We start from the raw sequence: 23,899 nt of genomic DNA on the forward strand, positions 1-23,899 counted from the left end.
GTGCAGACTTTGGATTCTAGCAGTCACTTGAACACAGTTGCTCCTCAGCTAAGGTTGCCACCTGCCCAGTTTTAAGCAGGACATGGGATTGTAGGTCGCAGTTTCTATGTATTATTAATAAAAATATAATACAACCAATTTGGTATTTAAAATGGCTACGGCACCTTTATTGGTATATTAAATCAAATAACTTTATTCAAATAACAATCAATAAATAAACTATATTCAAAAATTAAAAACAAACTCTAAACTCGCTCAGTCATAGAACTCAAGCTGTAAATGAATCAATTCATAAAAACCAAAGTTCCCACCAGCCAGGTTTGTTGCTAACAAACACGGCTAACCCAGCACCGTGGCCCTTTCAATGCTATTCTGAAGGCCTAAATTGAAACTATCTAAACTGATATAGATGTACGCCATCCTGCCTATATAAACCTATATAATCCTCCGTCCAAATCAATGTGACGGAAAGAGGACCCCCCCCCCCCCCAAGCAATGGCAGGAATTTAACAATGGAGTGATTGACTCTCTTTTTAACTTTTTTCAAGTGATCTGCTTCTTGTACAGTATAACCATGGTAAATGAGAAACCATTTCCGAGAAAATACACGTCTGGAAAAAGTTTCAAACGATGCAAATCTTGTTTTAATAAAAACATTAAATCCAAAGTTTTTATTTTACCAACATCATTACCTTCAAGATGTAGAATTAAAATAGATGGTGAGGGCTAAGCATGAAACAAAGTAGAAAGATGAAAGAAAAAAGACCAGACCATTGTAGATCTCCAACGCCTTTCCAAAGGATGTGAAACTTATCTGAAGGTAAAGATAGGTTGGAACCTTGCCAACGTTGTGAAGCTCTCTTGTGAGCCCAAAATAAATAGATATAATAGATAGAGATATATATATATATATATATATATATCTCTATCTAATAAATATGTAAATATTAAACATACTAGACTGCCATCTACCTAACTTTATAATGACCACATCACTAAACCCCAATCTAGCATCTTCTGTAGGGGCTCCTATGCAAAAAGGAATGAGGGGAAAATTTAAATGTGAAAGACCTAATTAAAAAAGGCAACAGTTTAAAACTGCAGAAAAGAGTCCAAATGAACCAAAAAATTACTTCCAATAACTGGTCTAACAGAAAGTATCTATTAAAAATGAAAAGAGGGCAAAGCATGGAGTCGCCACAAGCGAATAGACTGAGCCAACGGCCTTTACCTGTTTGGTCTGTTTTCGATCTTTTAATGAAAATGTGAACCTTGTCATCTAAAATGGAAACTTCTGATAATTGTAAACCATCCAAACTTTGTTTGGTAACATTTCAGAGATACGTAGAGCAGCAAAGAAAATTAAACCAAAAGCTGCATGAAATAAAGCCTCATATTCTGAAATGCAAACACAAGAAGTAACCAAACACAGCTTGGATAATATATCTAACGTAATTGGTCTGGGCTTGTCCTGAAACAACCTTACCTTCTTCAATCCTTTTAAAGCTTGCCTAACTGAGAAGAAACTATTACAGGCTGGTAAATTGTGCAGCTTTAGCAAAATAGAAACCCCAACTAATGTCTTCTTAATATGATTGAAAGAAAAATTTAACTGCATAAGTGAACAAAGAAAAGCTAAAATGTAATTTTCAGTAGGAGAAAACACAGAAAAACTTAACTCTATATTAAAAGAGAGCCATTTCTCCCATGCAACTGAGTATTCAGTCCATTTTCTTGGAGCAATCACATTTTTTTACAGCTGAAAAAACTGGAGTTAGATCAGATCCCAAAGATGACTCTGGCAAAGGTACTCAACCATGTCTGCATTTGGCAACAGCTGTCTGAAACAAGCCATCTGGATGCGAGATAAGGCATTAGCGATGACATTGTGCTTACCTGGCACATATTTCACTTTAATCCAAATATTTAACTTTAAACACAAAAGAACTACCGTATTTATCGGCGTATAACACGCACCCCACGTTTAGGAGGGAAGTTTAAGGAAAAAAAACCTTGCATTTAAATGCCCATCAATGCAGCCTTATCAGTGTCATTTGCAGCCTTGTCCGTCATTGCAGCTTTGTCATGCAGCCTTGTGCATCGTTGTCCCCTTGTCAGTGTTAATTTCAGATTTTATTTTAAAAAATGGTGCCACTGAGATGTCTTGTGTATCTCGGCGGCGCCCGGTAGTTCTCGGCTGCCTTTGGCCGTTCTCAGCGGTTTTTGGCCGCCGAGAAGGGCCGAAAGCCGCCGAGAAGGGCTGAAGGCAGCTGAAAGCCATGAGAAGGGCCGCAGGTGGCTGAAAGCCGCCCAGAGGCTCAAAAATTGCAGAGGATCGGTGTATAACACACACCCGCGATTTTCGCCTGATTTTAAGGGGGGGAAAAGTGCGTGTTATACGCCAATTAAATACGGTAAGTAATGTAAAAGTTTAATAACGGATAAAGATTTGGAAGAAAGGATGATTTAAAGTAAGAAACACACCTTTATTATATGTATTAATAATTGTTAGCAAATTGATTTCCCCAAATTTCTAAAGCAACTACCACTGGAAATGGTTCCAATAAAACTATAATTTTTTTAGTAGCCTTCCTGGAAACCCAAAAAGAAGGCCATTTGCTGGAACACCAATGTGTGTGAAAAATAACAGCAAATCCACAAGAGCCAGCTGCATCTGTGAATAACTCGATATCCACAGGAAAAACCAACATCCTGAAACGGCGTTCCGTAATAGTCCTTCAAAAATTGTGACCATACCAATAAATCATCCTTTTAAATCACAAGTGATACGAATGTGAGAAAAAGGAGATTTTAAGACTGGACATGGCCATAGATAATCGTCTGGAAAATATTCTGCTCATAGGCATAATACGAGTCGCAAAAGCAAGACCCAAAAAAAGATTGAAGCTCTTTCAATAAAAAAATTTTTACGACACAGAAAAATTGAAATGAAAGATTGGAGCCTATCAATTTTCAAAGCAGGGAGCTCAAATTGAAATAATATGTTAATTCTTATACTTAAAAATTCAGTAATCGGGGACGGTAAAGCCGGTCTTTTCAAGTGCCAAAGAGCATTTAGATATGAGAAAAAAATAACCTAAAAATTAAGGAGCAGACAAGTTTGAAGGGCCAATGAAAAGGAAATTGTCAAGATAATGACTTATTCCACTATGGCCAGAGTCATAAATCATTACCCACTGAAGAAATGTAGCAAAAGCTTCAAAATAATATGACAAGGAACAACCCATAGGAAGGCATTTATCATAGAAAAAATATCTATCAAAACAAAAACCTAAAGAATTATAAGATTCTGGAGCTATGGGCAATAATCTAAAAGCTAACTTGATATCAGCCTCTGCTAATAATGCACCCCGGCCAAATGTTTTAATAAGTTGGATAGCATCATCGAAAGTAGCGTAGTTAACCGAGGCAGATAATGGATCAATTTTATCATTCAAAGAGTTACCTACCGGGAATGAAAGGTAATGTATGAGACGATAAGTGTTAGGCTCTTTTTTTAGGGACTAATCCCAATGAAGAGACACGAAAATTTGTAAACGGGGGAGAAATATGACAAAAATGACAACCTAAACCTGAGAAAATAGGAAGTTTAAAAACCCACACAAAAACCTTCACTTAACAGCTGTGCTTTCTCCTTGTCGGGGTATAGCATTAGCCGATGATGCATTGTGGATAGCCTCACTGGCGTGCAGGCTTTTTCAATGATCCCTGTGGATCTGAATACTGGAGGATCTTTTAAAACATTTGGATACTGGTTGGTTGCTGAAACAAAAGGAACATTCATGTCGATAACGACATGAATTCAACCATTTACATGGAGTTTCATTGTAAGCGTAACATGTACCTTTTTTATACATTGAAACTGAACCATTAGAGTTCAATGTTGACTGTGGTTGCTACTTTGAAAAAACTTTTTGGGGGGATAGTAAGGTTTAACCACAACCCAACATCTTTATTACCCCATTTAAGATTAGGATAAATCGCAATTTTTTGACAAAAAGATTCATCGTAGTTAAACCATCCCATACCACCAAAGCTTTTGTAAGCTTCTAGTATATGTTCCAAATGTTGAAACAATCCGCCACATTTTTATGGATGCTTTTCACCCATTACCGCAGAAAAAATGCAGAAAGCCTGCAGCCAGTTAAAGAAAGACCTAGAAACCGGACGGCACCTATTATCATAAATGCTGTCTTCTGATCTCTTTTCTGATTTATTAAAAAATTATTTTGAAATGGGTAATAAGGATAATAAATCCAAAAATTCTCCTTTCCAGATTTTCTCTTTTACAGAAAGGGGACAAGTGAAATCCTAATGGAGACCTTTCACAGGGTATAACCTCTTTAAAGAATGTCTCAGGAACAGATGTAGGCAAACTGACAGGAATGTTAGTAAATGTAGAAACAGTGTTAGTATTAGACACAAAATTTAGAAAACCAAACATTAACAGGAGAAGGTGATACAGATGGTGATTGACGTACAGATAAAAACGAATTGAATTTGGTTAAAGAAGTAATTGGTTAATCAACTCAGCTTGAGAAGACTCACACGCCTGATCAGGCTTCGGATGACTACAAATTACCGGAATGTTGACTCCCTCTGATGGGATGCTGCTGACGTCGGGCCTTGCTGGTACTGCAGTGGATGAGGGGGCCCTCACAGTATCCAGCCTGGACGGCCTAGATGCCTTTGATGCCGATGCTCTGACTGGAGTCACATGCCTGGAACGTTTCCTTCCTTCCTTTTTTTCTTTTCAAACGTGGCAGCCATAATCCCATGTTGTGTGCTCCTTAACTGTGCCCACTTTTCAGTCAGGTTTTGTCTGTCCAAGTTCAAGACCTTCTTCCCCTGCTGTCCAGTTTTAAAGATGTTCATTAGCCTGAAGAAAACCACAGTAGAAATGAAAATGGCAGAGGAAGGGGATGGTAACCGCATGGCATTTGTGAGCTGATTGTGTTGCTAACCTGTAACATGCCAAGATTGCCAGCAGCCCTTCATTCTCATGGCAGCCCTTCAACAGCTCCAGTCTTACAGAAGTGACATGAAGAGGTCGGGGGCAGCTTCAAAGATAACCCTGTCTGTATTCTCCAGAATGGAGTGCACAGGTAGTTCTCTGAGATTGATGTAAATTTAAGCCGGCCATAGATGGTTCGAATCTAGGCCAGTTTAGCATGTACCAGACGAGATCTGAACAATGTATGGACAGGCTGAATATACCCCGTCAATCGATCAACTTTGGTACAACCAGCCTGTCGGATTTTATATGCAATTATCCTCATCGCTGTGTTCTCCCAGCAGGGACCAAGCAACTTTCTTTCCTGCAACTCGTGGTTACAGGAAAGAGAATTGTTCTGTCTATTGCCCGCTTAAAGTGTTACTAAACCCAGCACCCTGCATTCACTATATCTGGAACATGGAAATACCCTTTGTCATCAGCAGTAAATAGCAGTCTTGTGACTTCTATCAAGGTCTGATTAAAGCTTGTAGGAGGAGTTTTAATTTTCCCATGATTGTCCTATGAGGATGCAAGACCCCTGTCCCTCTGTCTAGACAGTGCTGATTGGCTCTGTGCTGATCACATGCACTTTCCCGGGGGAAAAAACACTCTAGCAATACACACCAAACTAAGCATGTGCAACTTGTTCCCTAGCCTCTGTACTATTGGAAGATATATTGGGGACTCTGGAAAAAGGGGAGGCTCAGAGGAAATGGGATAAAACGGCCTTTTTACACAATGCACAGGATTAACCCCTTAGGTTCTACAGTGAGTATAACAAGCATGCTTTACTGCATATACAGACCCGATTTTACTGTTGTGGGTTTATATGGTTACATTTAAAGTGGTTTCAAAGGTTGAAAACATAACAATCGCTTTCAATTTTTTACTGTAAAAATCTCCTTTTCTTGATTGTAAACATGGCTTTGCTATGGTGGACTTTATTTTTTATTTTTATTTCTTAAGTGAAAAGCTTGGACAGACATATTGATTGCAAAGATAGCATGTATCCCGTAGAAGAAAACATGTCCTACTAAAAGGAAGTAGCAGGTTGCTTGTGGGAGGTTCTGGGGATTAATTGGCAGATCTGGCTGCTGCCCAGAAAACATGAACTTGGAAACCAGCCTGTAAGCTGGATAGAAACTGCAGTTTTCTTAGCGACAACTTGCAGAATGTGACTGTGGTATACAGGGAAATTCAGAAATCTAATGAGACTTTTAAAGAGAACCTGTCTTTCAAAACACACCAGCTACTATATTGATTTTTAATCCCACTGGGTGCTTGAAATGCATCCTCGGAGACATGTAGGACCAAGAGTGGGTTTCTCTCTCATGCTGCATTGGAAAGAGCCTGCATTTTCTATTTCTGTCATGGATAATATAGTTGTTGATCGCTGTTCTTGTAGTGCTGACTAGATACCTTCAGAGTGACATTCTACTATGATCCTATCAAGTTCTGAAAGGTTTTTGCAGGGGCAGAAGTTTGAATCTAACACCATATTTTTCACTAGCGTTGCTCTTTAGAGAGCAATCTGCATTTGGATCACTTGTCAGAGCATTTGACAGGTGATGAGAGTTGCATCAGCTCCACGTGGCCTGCTTGAACTCCTTGAACCTTGCACTTGTGAGGAGCAACCGCATTGGTGGTTGTGGGACACCCCCATTCAGTTGAATGTAGGGTTGCACCGATACCACTTTTTGTTCAAGTACTTGCCGATCCCAATCCCTTTTTTTTAACGTCATGACAGTAGCACTAATGTGCAGCACTGATAGGTGGCACTGATGAGGTGTGGACTGTCAGTAGATTTTCATTTTATTTTTTTATTTTTTTTACATTTTAACTTTTAAATATTTTTTTTACAATCCTTTCCCTTTTTATTTTTATTTTTTTCTTGATATATTAGCCCAGACATCTCCCCTTTGAGGCAGGGAAAGGGACCGAGAACAGACATTCCCCAGTCCCTTTCTCAGCACTGAAGATGAATGAACAGGAGACAGGCGATTTGCTGTAGCTCTGAGGTGCTGGAGCCATGGAGTATTTCATTTTTTTGGGGGGTTTTTTTCTGAGCATTACTGATCTATGATCGTGGAGGTGGTCTGCTGGAGCTCTTGGAGAAGCATTGGAGCCATTTGATGTGATTTGATTCCGGGCTGCTGTTCTCTTTTTGATACATCTATGCCAGATTGACCTCCTACGATGAGGAGTCCTGATGAGGAGTCCTGATGAGGAGTCCTGATGAGGAGTCCTGATGAGGAGTCCTGATGAGGAGTCCTGATGAGGAGTCCTGATGAGGAGTCCTGATGAGGAGTCCTGATGAGGAGTCCTGATGAGGAGTCCTGATGAGGAGTCCTGATGAGGAGTCCTGATGAGGAGTCCTGAATATTTTGGTGGTGGGACATCTCGTAGGAGCACTTTGGTAGAATTGATCACCATCTTAATTCTGGAGGAGTCTATGAATTTGGGATTTCATATTACTTGTTATGACACTTTGAAAATCATTTTTGCACGTTGCACTTCATTTTAATTATTGCACAGAAGTTGTATGAATTCTAAATTAAATTGCACTTTAATTTATTAAATTTAACAGAAGTTTTTTTATTTCTATTTATTACAATTATTTCTATATAAACGTGATAAATTATTTTGATTGCACTTAAGACACTATTAATTTAAAGAGACGGCACACTCATTTTGGAGGGGTTTTTGTCCATACTTGGGGTGCTGCAGTTTCTTTGTACAATAGACACCTAAGGCAGTCTTATCCAAACTTTTTTTTATGCAACAATTCAGAAAGACCCTAAAATGGCCCCTCCAAACTTCCCTTACCCAGGCATAACTAATTCCCAGCAAAATTATGCCACTGTGCTTTTTATAGCAGCTAAAAAGACTATTGCCTGAAGTTGGAATAAACCTTCCATGGCCTAGCAAGAAAACCTGTATAAATGTTCTTCTTTCCTAATATTTGTTGTCATAATTACGTCCCATGAAATTAATTTTGTTTTGCTAGACGTGTATTCGTCATCTAAACAGGCAAATGATTTTACATATTATAATTGTTGAAACTAGGCTTTCAAAACATTCCTTTTGTTCTTATAATTAATTGTGATTATTGTGAGTACTAAATAAGCAAAGCTCATTGACTATATTTATGAATAGGTCTATGAATATGCCTTTTAAACAAAGTAACTTAAACTTTAAACTCACAGCAACTAATGAAAATCTGAACTAAAAAAAAAGGTTCACAAAAATTAAAATGCCATAAATCTATCCCCTATTTTGTAAACGCTATAACTTTTGCGCAAACCAATCAATATACGCTTATTGGCCTAAACTGATGAAGAAATTTTAGTTTCCTTTTTTTTTTTTTTTTTTATCGGATATTTATTATAGTAAAAAATTATTTTATTTTTTCTCAAAATAGTCGTTTTTTTTTTGTTTATCACGCAAAAAATAAAAACCGCAGAGGTGCTCAAATACCACCAAAAGAAAGCTCTAATTGGGGGGGGGGGGAGAGGGACATTTAATTTTGTTTGGGTTCATCATCGCATGACTGCGCAATTAAAGCAACGCAGTGCCATATTGCAAAAAAATGGCCTGCTCATTAAGGGGGCAAATCCTTCTGGTCCTTAAGTGGTTAAACTTTTTTTTTTTTTTTTTTTTTTTTTTTCTTAAAGGACTAAAAATTTAATGTAGAACTAACGGCCATTCTTCTTCTTCTTCTTTTTTTTTTTTTTCAGTTTTGGATATAGTGCAGATGGATTAGAACAGCTGTCAGGTTACTGTTGCTGTCTGCGCCCCTATTAGGGAGAGCTCCCCACAGTTTACTGTATGTCGTGTTTACTGTTATTACAGAGAGTCGAACGTCACAAATTTTGGATTCTTTCCAGAACAGGAATCAAGGGAAATTTTTCTAAAGGAGAGACTAGTTCTGATTCCCTCCCTTTTGGAGGGAGTTTCTCTCGCTTCCTGTTTTGGTTATGGGACAGGAAGTGAAGGGTAATCTTTCTACTATGGGATACAGATTACAAACACAAGAAAACTGAAGGGTTAAAACCCTCTACTTTACTTTACTTTATAATAGAAAGTATTGCCTTTTTTTTTTTTTTTTTTTTATTGGAGAGTGATCCTGCCAAATGAGCAAATGCATTCCGTTTTATTTCTCTGTGCTTATAAATTTGTCATGTTCATTGGACAAGTTTAAAGTGGTTGTAAACCCTTACATATACCCAGTCAAGTGACTAGCCTCAGGTAATACACAGAGATTAAACCAATTCCCCATCATTTATATTTTTATAGTGCTGTCAATTTACGCAGTGCTCTACATATACATTGTGCATTCACAATAGGCCCTGCCTTCAAGGAGCTTACAATCTAAGGTCCCTAACTCACATACATACATACATACATACATACATACTAGGGCCAATTTAGACAGGAGCCAATTAACCCAACAGCATGTCTTTGGAGTGTGGGCGGAAACTGACGTACCCTGAGAAAGCCCACGCAGGCACAGGGAGAACATTCAAACTCCAGGCAGGCAGTGTCGTGGTTGGGATTTGAACCAACAGCCCTAGAGCTGGTAGATGAAAGTGCTAACCACTACATAAGTTGTACCTGTTGATCTGCGGCAATCTCTTCTATAGTTCTAAAAACGCAAATTTTTCTTTAGCAGCAGGGGCAGGGATCTGATGTGTCACACACTGCAGAGCACAGAGTTTTCCATATATGACAGCTGAACAGAAAACGGACACACCCTCCTCTACACAGGCTTACTAAGTCTATGAGTTCACCTGGAGTTTGGGCCATCTCCCTTTTCTCAGGAAACTCCTGTTTCAAGTGACTCATGCAAATAGTGGAGAGAAATTACCCTGTGTTCTTTGGATTTAGGCTAGTACACACTATAGTGGGGTGTACTTTGTTCATTTATTTTTTTTCATGTTTATAGTTTACAACCACTTTAGCTATTCTCACCCTCTGTTGCTGATACCCTTTTTGTAACAGTTGTCACATCGGCAAACTAAATCTTGCATGTTCCTTGTTTGTTGGTTCAATACCAAATCTTCTCGTAAATCGGTAAGATGAGCTGCTTTGATACCTTAAATAAGATATAACAATATTCACACATTAGTCATGGTCTAATAGCAAAACGTGTGGGATTGCTGTCAGAAATGTGTGGGATGTTGAAAGGAAAGCTAAAGAATAAATAACATTTAATGCAAAACTGCACCAAAAATGTATGAGATTGTAATGGTGGGGAACCTCTTAGTTTGCTGTACGATGACACACTGTATGGCCTTGAAGTTGACTGTTGTAGCATTGGGCATGCCAGTGTTCCTCCGGTGATACTCTGACATCTGTTTACAACACCCGATGCTTGTAGGTTTTGCAAGTAAACTTTGGTAGAATCATAGCATGACCCAGGTTTTTCAAACTTGGAAAGCAGGTTGCAGTAAAGTTTAACGAACAGCAAGTCCCTCCCAAGCAGCTTACCTTCCCATACCCCATCTCCTCTCCCAGCAGCTCACCTAACCATAGCCTCAGTTCTTCCAAGCAGCTTGGTTTTCCCCATAGCCAAGCTCCCCATAGCTCACCTCTCACATACCTCAGCTCTTCTCATGGCAGCTCATCTCCATATAGCTCTGCTCCCCTCCCGGCAGCTGAGTTTCCCATTACATAGCTCACATCTCGACAGCTCACCTTTCCTCCTGGCAGCTTGGTTCACCATTCAGAGCAGCTCCAAATGTTGGGAGCCACTCCCATGCACAGCCCATCCCTGACTCCTGGATACCCTGCATATTCACCCCAGTGTTGCAGCTACCAACACTTCTGAAGCAAATCTGATGTCTGGCTTCCTTTGTCACATGCCTAACCAGCATCGCAACTCTCAGGCTCCCTGCTGCTAAAGATTCAAGCTCTGAGTAGAGGGGACTAGGGACTTGTGCAGCAGGGAGCCTAGGAACCATGGCGTCAGGGTGAGCATGCAAAGGAAAGTCTGGTTTGCTGAGCTACTTCTTTCCATCCCCTACACTTGTGTGTTTTGCTTGGTCCCAAGAGATCATCCTCCAGCACTGTGTCAGCAGGATAGGCTGAGGCAGCAGGACACTAGAGCTATAGGTCTTGACAGCAATACCTCCCTCTCACATCTCCTTGCCACAGAAAGATTTTTAGAACATCCATGTCTCCATTAGCACCCCACCAACTCCTATCTCTAGCACATTTATATCCTTCTTGCTTATTTACTGCACACTATTAAAGCCTCAACACTCCTTCGCTGCTCATACTGCCTGCTGTCATACACTCTGTACTTTTTTTCTTCTGCATCCCCTGATTAGCCATAACATTATGACCACTGACAGGTAAAGGGAATATCTCGCTACAATTGCATCTGAAAATTGGTGGGATATATTAGGCAGCAAGTGAACATGTTGTCCATAAGGTTGATGTGGTGAAAGCAGAAAAAATGGGCATCATAATTTGTTGTGTATGGGGCTGTGAAGCCCATGGTGACCTATGTCCACAGCCAAAGGATTTTACCATGGTCACATGAACATCAGAACTGAACTACAGAGCAAGGTAAGGTGGCCTGGTCTGATGAACCACGGTAAGGTGGCCTAGTCTGATGAACCACGTTTTCTTTTACATCATGTGGATGGCCGCATGCGCGTTACTTACCTGGGGAAGAGATTGCACCAGGATGCTATATTCGAAGGCAAGTTGGCAGAGGCAGTGTGATGCTTTGGGAAATGTTGTGCTGGGAAACATTGGGTCCTGCCATTAATGTGGATGCTACATTGGTGTCCCATGCCTCAATGGGTCAGGGCTGTTTTAGCAAAAGGGGGCCATACTCCATATTAGGTGGGTGGCCATAATGTTATGGCTGATCGGTTCATACTGCCCACTGTCGCTCCACATTACTCTCTTGTACATACTGGTCATTATCATACCCTGTACATTATTTTCCTGCACATACTACCTTAAGTCTATACTCCACAAATCATACCAACTAAAACAAATATTCAATATTATACTACCCCCACTGTGCCTGTTCTGGAACAGGCACACCTTTTTGATAATGTATATAAATATTAATATCCATGCTGTATATAAATTAATATTGAACGCCCTAAAAATCTACGTTTTACTCAGCAGCCTTCAGAGTCCTATGTGTCATTTATGTCATAGCAGTCATAGAGACCCTACAATCCAGCATATTATATCCAATCTATTGTACACCTAGGTAGCTTCCATGCATGCAATAATGTGTGTTTATAAGCTAGACCTGTGCTTCCATATTGATGAATGAATGCCTGCTTTAACAGCTAAAAAATGTCACCTGAAATACCAGTGTTTGACACTGGAGAGGTTTCTGATTGGTTGACCAATCACTTTGGATCTTGTTAATCCAGATGAAAAGACCCTACTTGTAATTACTGGCAATAACTTTTTAAAGTATTTACCAGGTAAACAAGTCACCATTTCCCATGAATGCCCCCGTGAGTCTAATTACCATCAATAAATACTTCTTGTAAGGTCAACTCGCGTTATTTATCATCCTTAAAGCGGAGTTCCACCCAAAAATGGAACTTCCGCTTATCTGGTTCATCCCCTCCTCCGGTGTCACATTTGACACCTTTCAGGGGGGAGGGGGAGCAGAATCTGCGGCAATCTACACCATGTCTGGCCCCTCTTCCATCTCCCCCGCTGTCTTCTGGGAGATGCACAGGTCCCAGAAGACGGCAGGGACCAGTCGGGACACGCAGTGTGACTAGCGCATGCGCAGTAGGGAACCAGGCTGTGAAGCCCCAAGGCTTCACTTCCTGATTCCCTTACTGAAGATGCCGGCACCTCCCCCGGGAGCCGAGGGAAAGGTTGGCTTCAGGTGAGGACATCACGGGTGCTTTGGACAGGTAAGTGTCTGTATTTTCAAAGTCAGCAGCTGCAGTATCTGTAGCTGCTGACTTTTTTTAGTTTTATTTTTTTTCGGAGGAACTCCGCTTTAAGCTTAAGCCCTGGACCATTTTGCTGGCTTAAGACCAGAGCACTGTTTGAGATTCGGCACTGCGTCGCTTTAACTGATAATTACGTGGTCGTCCGACGTGGCTCCCAAACAAAATTGACATCATTTTTTTTTTTTTCTTCCCCACAAATAGAGCTTTCTTTTGGTGGTATTTGATCACCTCTGCGGTTTTTATTTTATATAGAAAAAAATGCTTTTACTATTTGCTATAATAAATATCCCCCAAAAATATATAAAAAATATTTTTTTCCTCAGTTTAGGCCGATACGATTCTTCGTAAAAAAAATTGCAATAAGTGATTATTGATTGGTTAGCGCAAAAGTTATAGCGTTTAAAAAATAGGGGATAGTTTTATGGCATTTTTATTAATAATAATTTTTTTTTTTTTTTTTTACTAGTAATGGCGGCGATCAGCGTATTTTTTTATTGCGACTGCGACATTATGGCGGACACATCGGACATTTTTGGGGCCATTGTCATTTATACAGCAATCAGTGCTATACAAATGCACCGATTCCTGTGTAAATGACACTGGCAGTGAAGGGATTAACCAGGAGGTGGCAGTGTAGTGGTTAAGTGTGTCCTAGGGGCGTGTTTATAACTGTGGGGGGCGTGGCTGTGATTTTACAGAACACTGATCTCTTCTCCAATCGCAAGGAGAGCAGAGATCAATGTCACTTGTTGCTAGGCAGAACAGGGAGATGCTGTTTACAGTATCTCCCCGATTCGACGATCGCGGGTATGCCTGCGGCGATCAAGTCCACGGGACCTGCGGTCAGACTCACGAGGGTCCCGACTGGCATGCGTGCGATGGCACGGGGGCAATTTTAAATGGACGTACCTGTACGCCAGTTTGCCTGCCTGTGCCATTCTGCCAACATACATCGTTGTGCGTAGGTCGGGAAGCGGTTAAGTATGTAAACCATGTACCCTTTGAAATGCCTATTTAGATAAATGGGCTATTCTCCAAATACCAAGATGACCTTGTATAAAATCAACATAGCAGAGAGTCATTAGCTATCCTTTTTTTATTTTTTTATGTAGAATATAGTTGGCTTATGTCAAAATGTGGCCTGTATGTCTTGATGTAGAGAAAAGAATGTGTGTGTATTAGAGCTGCACAAATGCTTTTGGCCCGACTTTTGCCTTACATCTGTAGTGTGATGTTTATAATGTCAGTGACTGTTTAAAAGTCTTGGGAAGTGAGCATAGAATGCTAATGAAAACTTGGATATGACAAATGCTTGTTTTGAAACATGATGGAATAAAATTGATGGTTGAAATGACAGCATTAGAAATTATTTTCATTACTGGGTCCTTTTTGATACAATATATGTGCACGTTAAGGACTGTCTCAATCCTTTTACTGTATCGAGTACATCGATGTTTTCCAGATATACGGACTTCCTCAGCATCTTAGTGCTCTATCTCCAATATACCATAATAGATGGGGTTTCTGTATGATTAGTTTTTTTTTTCAATCGCTCCCAACAAGTCTGTCACCCCTTCTAATTGGACTAGCCCATTGCCAGTCATTGATGGCGAACTAGAGGGTTTGTTTAAACCCCATGCTATCATATTATAATTTAATGATTTAAATATTGACAGGCTTTCGGATGGTGCAATGCGTCCGTACTGTGTTCAGCGTTGTTCAGTATTGTTGTATGTTTGTCTTGTTTATTGACATGTTTATGGTAATTAATTTATTGCTCTACTGGATTAATTTAGCTTTTAAGAATACCACACTAATTCTAGTATAATCTTTTTGATACATTTAATTCAATATTTGTAAATGGAATAAATGTAATCATTTTTGATTAACTTCAGTTTGATCTAATTTTTGTTGCTAATAGTAACCTTTTTACCCAATGTTCTCTATACCAGGGTATTACCCTTCCTCTTTTTTTCCTATATGCCTCATATTTACCTGTAAATGCCTCCCTTGTGTCTCAAAAAGATCCAAGACTGCTGCTGGGCTGCTGTCAAAAGTTGAATAGATTTCTGAAGGATTGACCACTAATTCAGGTTGGCTGCACACCGCTGCACTGTGAGTGGAAGCGTGTCCTCTCCTGAATGTTACACTTCTCTTACCCTAACCTAGAAACCCTTTTTAACCTGGGAGTCTGTTTTAAATAAAAATGTATTTAGGTCAGTTATTAAGGTTTAATTACAGGCAGCACGGTGTGTCAAGTTGGCATTACTGTAAAAGTATGGATTTATCTGTGCTATACAGCAGTGATTCTAGATGTACTGACGGCTAAAAGGGGGCAAAAAAGAATGACTTTGCATGATTGCCCACTTTCTCATAAGCAATAACTGACTTTTTTGGTTACTTTTGTGCCTCCTCGCCACGCCCCTAGGCTCCCATTCACACCTGAACGTATTGATTTACTGGTGTAAGCCAATGCTTTCTGTCACAGACAGAATGATGCCAAATGCACTCTGCCTGGAATAGCAACAGCCGGCTATACCTGAATGGAAGAAGGTTTTCTAAAGGCTAGATTATTACTGAAGTCAGTGTATATATGGGCAGAACTGTTCTGCAGTTGTTACCGGGCTGCTTTCAAACTGATCCGCTGCTGCAGTGCTCCTGCGGGTTACCTGAACTGAGCCATAGACTTCTGTTATTACCTGCGGGTTTGGTGTGCTTTCAGAAAGTGCACCACGTCTGCAGGATGTAATAGAAGTCTGTGAAAAAGTGCAGCTATCCCACAGGAAAGCCACAGGTGCACTGTGCTACACCCGCAGTGTGGGTAAAGAGCATCAATGTGAAGACAACCTTTGGCCCCTTTTGCACAATCGGTCCGACCCAATCGGACCCTCCATTCACCTCTATGGTGAACTTGTGTCCTTCTACACCCACCTACCTCCAACCCGATCTGCTAAAAAACAGAAGGGGATCCGTCCTCTTCCATCCGGGTGGATCGGAGGGCCCACACGTGGGCTGTGTCCGCTCTGCATATGTAAAACAGATCTGTCATCCACCCGCTTTGATAATTGTGGCCCACGATCGGTAACTAAGTCACTTAACTGGTTCCCTGGCACGGACAGGCAAATGGGCGTACAGGTACATCCCTTTTAAATTTGCTGCTGTGCCATCACGTGTGTGGCGGCCAGGACCTCCGTGAGTCGGATAGTGGGTCCTGCGGACTCTATCACTGCGGGTATGCCCGCGATCGTCTCATGGGGAGATGCTAACGTAAACAAGCATCTCCCCTAGTAACAGTATCACTGATCTCTGCTCCCTGTGATTGGGAGCAGAGATCAGTGATGTGTCACATATAGCCACGCCCCCCCCACAGTTAGACACATGCCCCAGGGCACACTTAACCCTTACCCTGCCCCCTAGTGGTTAACCCCTTCACTGCCAGTGTCATTTACATAGGAATCATTGCATTTGTATAGCACTGATTGCTGTATAAATCACAATGGTCCCAAAAATGTGTCAAAAATGTGTCTGCCGTAATGTCGCAGTCGCAATAAAAATCGCAGATCGCTGCCATTACTAGTAAAAAAAATTAATAAAAAAATGTATTAATAAAAATGCCATAAAACTATCCCCTATTTTGTAAAAGCTGTAATGTTTGCGCAAACCAATCAATATACGCTTATTGCGATTTATTTATTTTTACCAAAAATATGTAGAGGAATACTTATCAGCCTAAACTGAGGAGGAAAATATAAATTTTTTTTTATATACATTTGGGGGATATTTATTATAGCAAAATGTAAAAAATGATTTTTTTTTATCAAATATCACCAAAAGAGCGCTCTATTTGTGGGAAAAAAAGGACGTCAATTTTGTTTGGGAGCCATGTCACACGACCGCGCAATCGTCAGTTAAAGTGACGCAGTGCCGAACCTCAAAAAGTGCTCTGGTCAGGAAGGGGGTAAAATCTTCCGGGGCTGAAGCAGTTAAGTGGCCTACTCTCTTCAAAAGGTTGGGCACCCCTGCACTGGAATATTAATATATATATAAAAATATTAACTAACCTTTTCATTTAGAAAGTTAAAATGGACTGGGCAAATAAAAAAATAAGTTTTTCATATTCCTGACCTCCATAGGGCAGAAATCAGTTCAGATGCAGAAAAAAATGTACATGAATCAGCCTACTGTGTCCATTCTTCTTCTTGCAGTAATTCTTTCTGGAATTCGAAATTGGAAACTTTTGTCTGCTTATATAGACGAGGCTAATGTCCATGATCTGAAGAAGTGGAATTACCAGAGATTACACCATGTCACCTGGTTTCTTCCCAAATGCGTTGGGGAGAATTTATCAAGACTGGAGCAGCTGTGTATGGCAACCAATCTACTTCTATCTTCAGCTTGTTGCATTACACATTGAAAATGAAAGCTAGAAAATGATTGGTTGCCATGCACAGATTCTGGCTGCTCCACTTATGTTATATTTCACTTCATTGAATCTTCTGTGGAATAACATTACATGAAACTGCAGATTATTATTGTTACTTTTTTGCAAATAACTATCCATATGTTCTTAACCTACATGCATAATGTTTATTTTCCAGGACACTGCAGGCCAGGAAAGATACAGAACAATCACCACAGCCTACTACCGGGGTGCCATGGGCTTTATTTTGATGTATGATATTACCAATGAAGAATCATTTAATGCTGTACAGGACTGGTGAGTACTAAAATATGCTGGAATGTGTTGCTTACTTTTGTCATTCTATAGTTTTCTGCACTTATTTTCATTATCGTGATTTATGCATGCATTTTCAAGAAGTAAAATCTCGCCATTTTCAAGCACACTGGAGGCACAGGTGCCTTATCCATCCCAAGGCCAGCAGCCTGCCAAAATATGTGACAGGCCGAAATGCACAGTGGGGTAGATTTACCTAAACTGGTGCCGCTGTGCATTGTAACCAATCAGCTTCTATCTTTAGCTTGTTCAATTAAGCTTTGAAAATAAAACCTGGAAATGGATTTGTTTCTATGCAGAGTTGCACAAGATTTTACGCTCTTTAGTTTTAGTAAATAACCCCCAGTAGGGAAACAAATAGTGTAGCGCTAAGTGAATGAGTAAAGAAATTGAATATTGAGAAGTATTAGTAATGAAACCAGTACTATACCACATACAAATGACAAAATATATAAAAAAAATAAGTGAACCAAAGTACAAATATTAGTTTGCTTAATACACAACGTATGTATAAGAACACACAACTACTGGTGAGTATTAGTGGCTAAAATGTAAGTCCCAGCAAAAACAGTCCACATGTGTTGAATAATGGACAAGTATCGGTGTTGGTCTTCCCAACGAGAGGATCAAATAACCCACAATTCAGTTTGACTGGGAACAACGACTTGTCTGAAGTAACTTCAAAAAGAATAAATAAATACTCTTACCAGAGAGAATGGAATCATCTGTCATATGACAGTGGGTCAACTGCGCTTATAATCCCAAGTAATGGCAATCGGGTATTGTGGGTTGATGGTAGTTCACATAGATCACCACGCTGTCTCCGGATTGCACGGACTTCCAGTGTTGGAGGCTATAACATGCGTCTCCCGGGTCGGGAGGGTCCAGTTGTTCACATTGGGGTGCCACCCCAAGTGCGGTGAGTATTCAAAAACGAAAAAAAAAAATCTCCAAATGGTGCAGGTCAGACGATAACCATTGGGTTTATTTAAGAAAGGTCATAAAAAGCATGACATAAAAACATGTGATCACAAAATAAAATAGAACTTAAAAGAGCAATGTGGGGTGCCAAATGCAAGCCTGATGCATTTCGACAACAAAAGGTCGTCAACAGGGGCATGAAGACCCTGTTGAAGACCTTTTGTTGTCGAAACGCGTCGGGCTTGCATTTGCAATGGTTATCGTCTGACCTGCACCATTTGGAGCCTTTTTTCTTTTCGTTTTTGAATACTCATCTCGCTTGGGGTGGCACCCCAATGTAAACAACTGGACCCTGCCGTCCCGGGAGACGCATGTTATAGCCTCCAACACTGGAAGTCCGTGCAATCCGGAGACAGCGTGGTGATCTATGTGAACTACCATCAACCCACAATACCCGATTGCCATTACTTGTGATTACAAGCGCAATTGACCCACTGTCATATGACCGATGAGTCCATTCTCTCTGGTAAGAGTATTTATTTATTCTTTTTGAAGTTACTTCAGACAAGTCGTTGTTCCCGGTCCAACTGAATTGTGGGTTATTTGATCCTCTCGTTGGGAAGAGCAACACCGATACTTGTCCATTATTCAACACATGTGGACTGTTTTTGCTGGGACTTACATTTTAGCCACTAATACTCACCAGTAGTTGTGTTTCATTACTAATGCTTCTCAATATTCAATTTCTTTACTCACTCACTTAGCGCTACACTATTTTTGTTTCCCCACTATCACTGAACTTTGTTTGAGTGTTCGCTGCTGATTTTCTCTTTAGCTATAGCGCAGTGTTTTCCCTTTAAATAACCCCCAGTAGCGGGGAGCTGTACCAAGCAGTAATCACATTTTTAGGGATGTATGCCACGAACTCAGAAAGGGATATAAAATGATATAGATATAGATAGATAGATATATCACCCATGTGCAGGTAGCCTAAAAGATGAATACTATACCACACCACAGATATATATATATATATTTGATGCTATCTTCCCATTCATAAACATTGCTAACCATAAAGTGAGGTTGTGTTTGGCCAAAAAACTTAAAGTGGTTGTATACCCACATTTTTAACTTTTACCTACAGGAAAGCCTATAATAAGGCTTACCTGTAGGTAAAAAAAATATCTCCTAAACCTGTACGGTTTAGGAGATATTCCCCTCGGTATGCGCCGCTGACTGCAGCGGCGCATGCGCACAAGGGGTTTCTCGCCGTCAAAATCCGGCAGCAGCCGAGCGGCCGGACTGAAATCTCCCGCGCGCATGCGCGGGAGTGACGATATCGCGGCTCCGGCCACTCACAGCGCCGGAGCCGCGATACCCGTAAGAAACGCAGAGGGAGCATGTCAGCTCCCTCGGCGTGGATCGGGCCAGATGTCGGGGCCTCGTTCTAAGGTAAGTATTTCATAATGAGCTAGTATGCGGTGCATACTAGCTCATTATGCCTTTTTTGCTTTGCAGGTTTAAAAAAAAAAAAAAAATGTGCGGGTTTACTACCGCTTTAATGGCCATTTTGCCCAATGCATGTCCACAGTTTGACACCGTCTCTGGGCTGACTGGGAAATTGAATCTACCTTTTTACACTTTAGAAATATAACAATATGCACATAACTACTCATACTGCAGCCACACTCCCCTAAAGAGTAATTTCACCTTTACAAAAAAAAATGATAAATGCATTTTTTGCAGGTAAAAAAAATTATGCATCTATTTTATTAGAAATCTGTGAAGCATTGCACCCACAATCAGCAGATTGTGGGTGTAATGACACGGTCCTGGAGACTGTCTGTATGTGTTACACGCTGACAGGAAGACTCTGTGTACTATTGGAGCTTTCAATTGCGCCCTTGTAGTTCATTGAGAACTAGAAGCTGACAGCTGCAAAGGCTGTCGGTACTTGTAGTTTTCACATTTACAGAACACTGTGAATAAGTGGTAGGGCTGGGTGGGAGCGGACCCCCGAGAAGATCTTGCTGTCAAAATGGTGGATCGGGGGAGTGCAGTGGCTGGCGGATTTATAACATGTTACACCCTGAATATGGGCATAACGGGTTGCAAAAGGTGAACTTGACCATTACAGAAGTCTGTTCTAATAACAATTTAGATTTTACTTTTTCAGGTATCCATGCAGCAGTATTCTTTGGAGAATTTCACATTAATTATTGCAGTAAAACGTTGAATATATGATGGGTATATAACCACAGATGTTCATAATATTATTGTGTATATGTGTGTGTGTGTGTGTGTGTGTGTGTGTGTGTGTATATTTTTTATATATAATATGTGTGTGTATATAATAAATATATAATTTTTATATATATATAAATAACATTTTTATTTTTCTAATCTTTTTCATTTTATGAGAGGCTGTGATATTTAATATAAAACAAGAGAGATACATTTGGAAAATTTTGGCTTTATCTCATAGAGTTTGTATTTTCATAGGGAATCGTATACATTTTTTTAAATTTATTTTAATTTTATTTTTTTACCAATATTTTGAATACATCGAGTAACCTGCATAGATAATAAAGCTCATTGAAAGGCATTTAACTGGACAGCACAAGTTTACTATCAGTATAGCCCTTTGCATATCTATATCTTTAACTGCCCTACTTTAAAAAAATAAAAATAAATCCAAATCACAAATTCAAAATTTTCTAGGGGTATTGAATATATGAGGTGGGTGTGTTTACCAGTGGAGATGTTTTTTGTTAGCTTAAAGTTCACCTTTTCACAAAAAATGAAAATAGGAACTAACTCCAAATATCCCAGCCACCGCTTTCTGCACATAGCGGCTGTGATTGCCCAGTGCTCCCAGTGTAGCGGTCTGGAGTGAGAATCCATAGTGTTTGTAATGGCAAGCACTCATTAGTCATTGCAGCCATGTGACCGGTGAGAAGCATCTGAGGCTTCTTCTGCTAAGGAAGGCCAGAAGATTCTGTTTGATCAGTGCAGTCACATGATCACGCTGACCAATGAGCACTTGCTGTTATGAGCATATTGATGGGAACTCATTTGGGAGCTCTGTAGGTGCTCTTTGAATCGAGGATGGGCATATGAATAAAAGGTTTGTTTCCTCTTCATTTTAAGGAGTGTTTTTCATTGCTAGAAGCTATACTATGTAGTATAGCTTCTGCGAATGGAGGAGGGACGTGGAAAGAATAGGCATAGTCAGCATTCTTGAAAGAGTACCTGTGATACATCCAGCAGTTTGTATTAACATCTTAGTACCAGAAAATGACTGCTGCTTGTTTATGAGCGAGTCAGAGGATGGAAGATTTCAACCAAGAGAGTGGCCCAGCATAAAGTAACATTTCTCATTCAAGAATTACTGTCCCTTTTGCTGATTAACCTGGTTCCTGACCAGCTGCCACAGTTATACTGCGGCAGGATGGCTCCCCTGGGCGAGTCATCGTAGCTATACGTTGGCCTTTTAAGACTCTGTAGGAGGCACGCTCAGCGTATCCCTGGACCCGATGCGAGTGCGCCCTCCGGGCACTCACGATCGCTAGTGACAGAGCACACACGGATCCCGGCTCTCTCGGGAGAGGAGACAGATCGTGTGCTCCTACTAAGTAGGAACACTGATCAGTCTTCTCCCCCAGACAGTCCCCCCCCCCCCCCCCCCCCCCCCACAGTTCGAACTCGCCTAGGGAGCACAGTTAATCCCTTGATCGCCCCTAGTGTTGATCCCTTCCCTGACAGTGACATTTATACAGTAATCAATGCATTTTTATAGCACTGATCGCTATATAATTGTCAATGGTCCCAAAAATGTGTCAGGTGTGTTTGAGGCAGGTATGTTTATATTATTGCAGAAGAGATATTGGATGTCTCCTCTAAAATAAAGAGCCTGCCTGTTCACATTTTATTTTGAACTTTAGTTCCGCTTTAAATATGATTTTAATCATGGATTTACAGTTATAATTGCACATTTGAAACACAGTATTGTTCCCAGTGTGCTTAACCACTTAAGGACCGCCGCATGCCAATGTACGTCATCACAATGGCATGTACAGGCACAAGCACGTACATGTACGTGCTTGCCTTCCAGCGGGTGGGGGGTCCGATCTGACCACCTCCCGCTGGATGCGGCGGTCCGTTTCACTGCAGGAGCGATCTGGGATGAGGGGATGGCCATTGGTTTCTGGCCATCCCCTCTCGATCGCTCCTGGCGAATGAGAAGCTTCCTCCCACTGTGTATAGTAAACGCAGGCAGGGAGGAAGTGATGTCGTTCTCCTCGGGGGGCGGTCTTATTGACCGGACTACGAGGAGAAGTGAAAGTAAGTGTGCACCAACACTACACTGACCTGTAGGCACACAAACCCGCCCCCAGATTCCCCCCCCCCCCCCCAGTCACTGTCACTGATTGCAGTGATCATTTATTTACTGATCACTGCATTCAGTGTCAGTTGTGACAGTAAAAACTGTCAGGGCAGTTAGTGTTAGGTCCAGGGTAGCCCCCTACCACCCCCCAATAAAGGTTTAACCCCCTGATTGCCCCTAGTTAACCCTTTCACCCCCTTTTGCCAGTGTCACTAAGCGATCATTTTTCTGATCGATGCATTAGTGTCGCTAGGTAGCTAGTTATTTTTTTAGGTTCACCGCCAGGTTTTTACAGCGCTAGGTACCCCAATATACTACCCAATAATGGTTTTAACCCCCTGATTGCCCCTAGTTAACCCTTTCACCCCCTTTTGCCAGTGTCACTAAGCGATCGTTTTTCTGATCGCTGCATTAGTGTCACTGGTGCCGCTAAGTAGCTAGTTATTTTTTTAGGTTCACCGCCAGGTTTTTACAGCGCTAGGTACCCCAATATACTACCCAATAATGGTTTTAACCCCCTGATTGCCCCTAGTTAACCCTTTCACCCCCTTTTGCCAGTGTCACTAAGCGATCGTTTTTCTGATCGCTGCATTAGTGTCACTGGTGCCGCTAAGTAGCTAGTTATTTTTTTAGGTTCACCACCAGGTTTTCATAGCGCTAGGTACCACCATATACTACCCAATAATGATGTTAACCCCCTGATTGCCCCTAGTTAACCCTTTCACCAGCGATCACAGTATAAGTGTCACTGGTGACGCTGGTTAGCCAGGTAGTTATTTAGGTTCCCCGTCAGGTTTTTATATAGCGCCAGGGACCCCCATATACTACCTAATAAAAATTTGAACCCCCCTGACTGCCCTAGTTAACCCTTTCACCAGTGATCACTGTAC

The 23,899-nt window shown here is 40.8% G+C and overlaps 1 protein-coding gene and 1 long non-coding RNA gene across 3 annotated transcripts in view; one reads left to right on the forward strand and one right to left on the reverse strand.

Annotated features, from left to right (window-relative positions):
- Nucleotides 1–23,899, forward strand: part of RAB3A (RAB3A, member RAS oncogene family) — a 76,937-nt gene that overhangs the window by 29,506 nt on the left and 23,532 nt on the right. The window contains exon 3 of the mRNA XM_077476331.1: nt 17,565–17,683. Coding sequence (XP_077332457.1) covers nt 17,565–17,683 — 119 coding nt within the window. The remainder of the gene's footprint in view (nt 1–17,564; nt 17,684–23,899) is intronic.
- On the reverse strand, nt 938–10,958 carry LOC143974704 (uncharacterized). 2 transcript variants are annotated; one of them, XR_013272271.1, is made up of 3 exons: nt 10,609–10,958; nt 10,005–10,112; nt 938–4,900 (listed from the first exon to the last, which is right to left on the reverse strand). It is a non-coding gene; the product is annotated as an uncharacterized LOC143974704 (long non-coding RNA). The 2 variants fall into 2 exon arrangements; XR_013272270.1 differs by having other exon boundaries at nt 10,715–10,957.

Source organism: Lithobates pipiens, unplaced genomic scaffold (assembly GCF_037356315.1).
Source record: "Lithobates pipiens isolate NorthernLeopardFrog02 unplaced genomic scaffold, aLitPip1_a1.2 Scaffold_13, whole genome shotgun sequence".
NCBI lineage: Eukaryota > Metazoa > Chordata > Amphibia > Anura > Ranidae > Lithobates > Lithobates pipiens.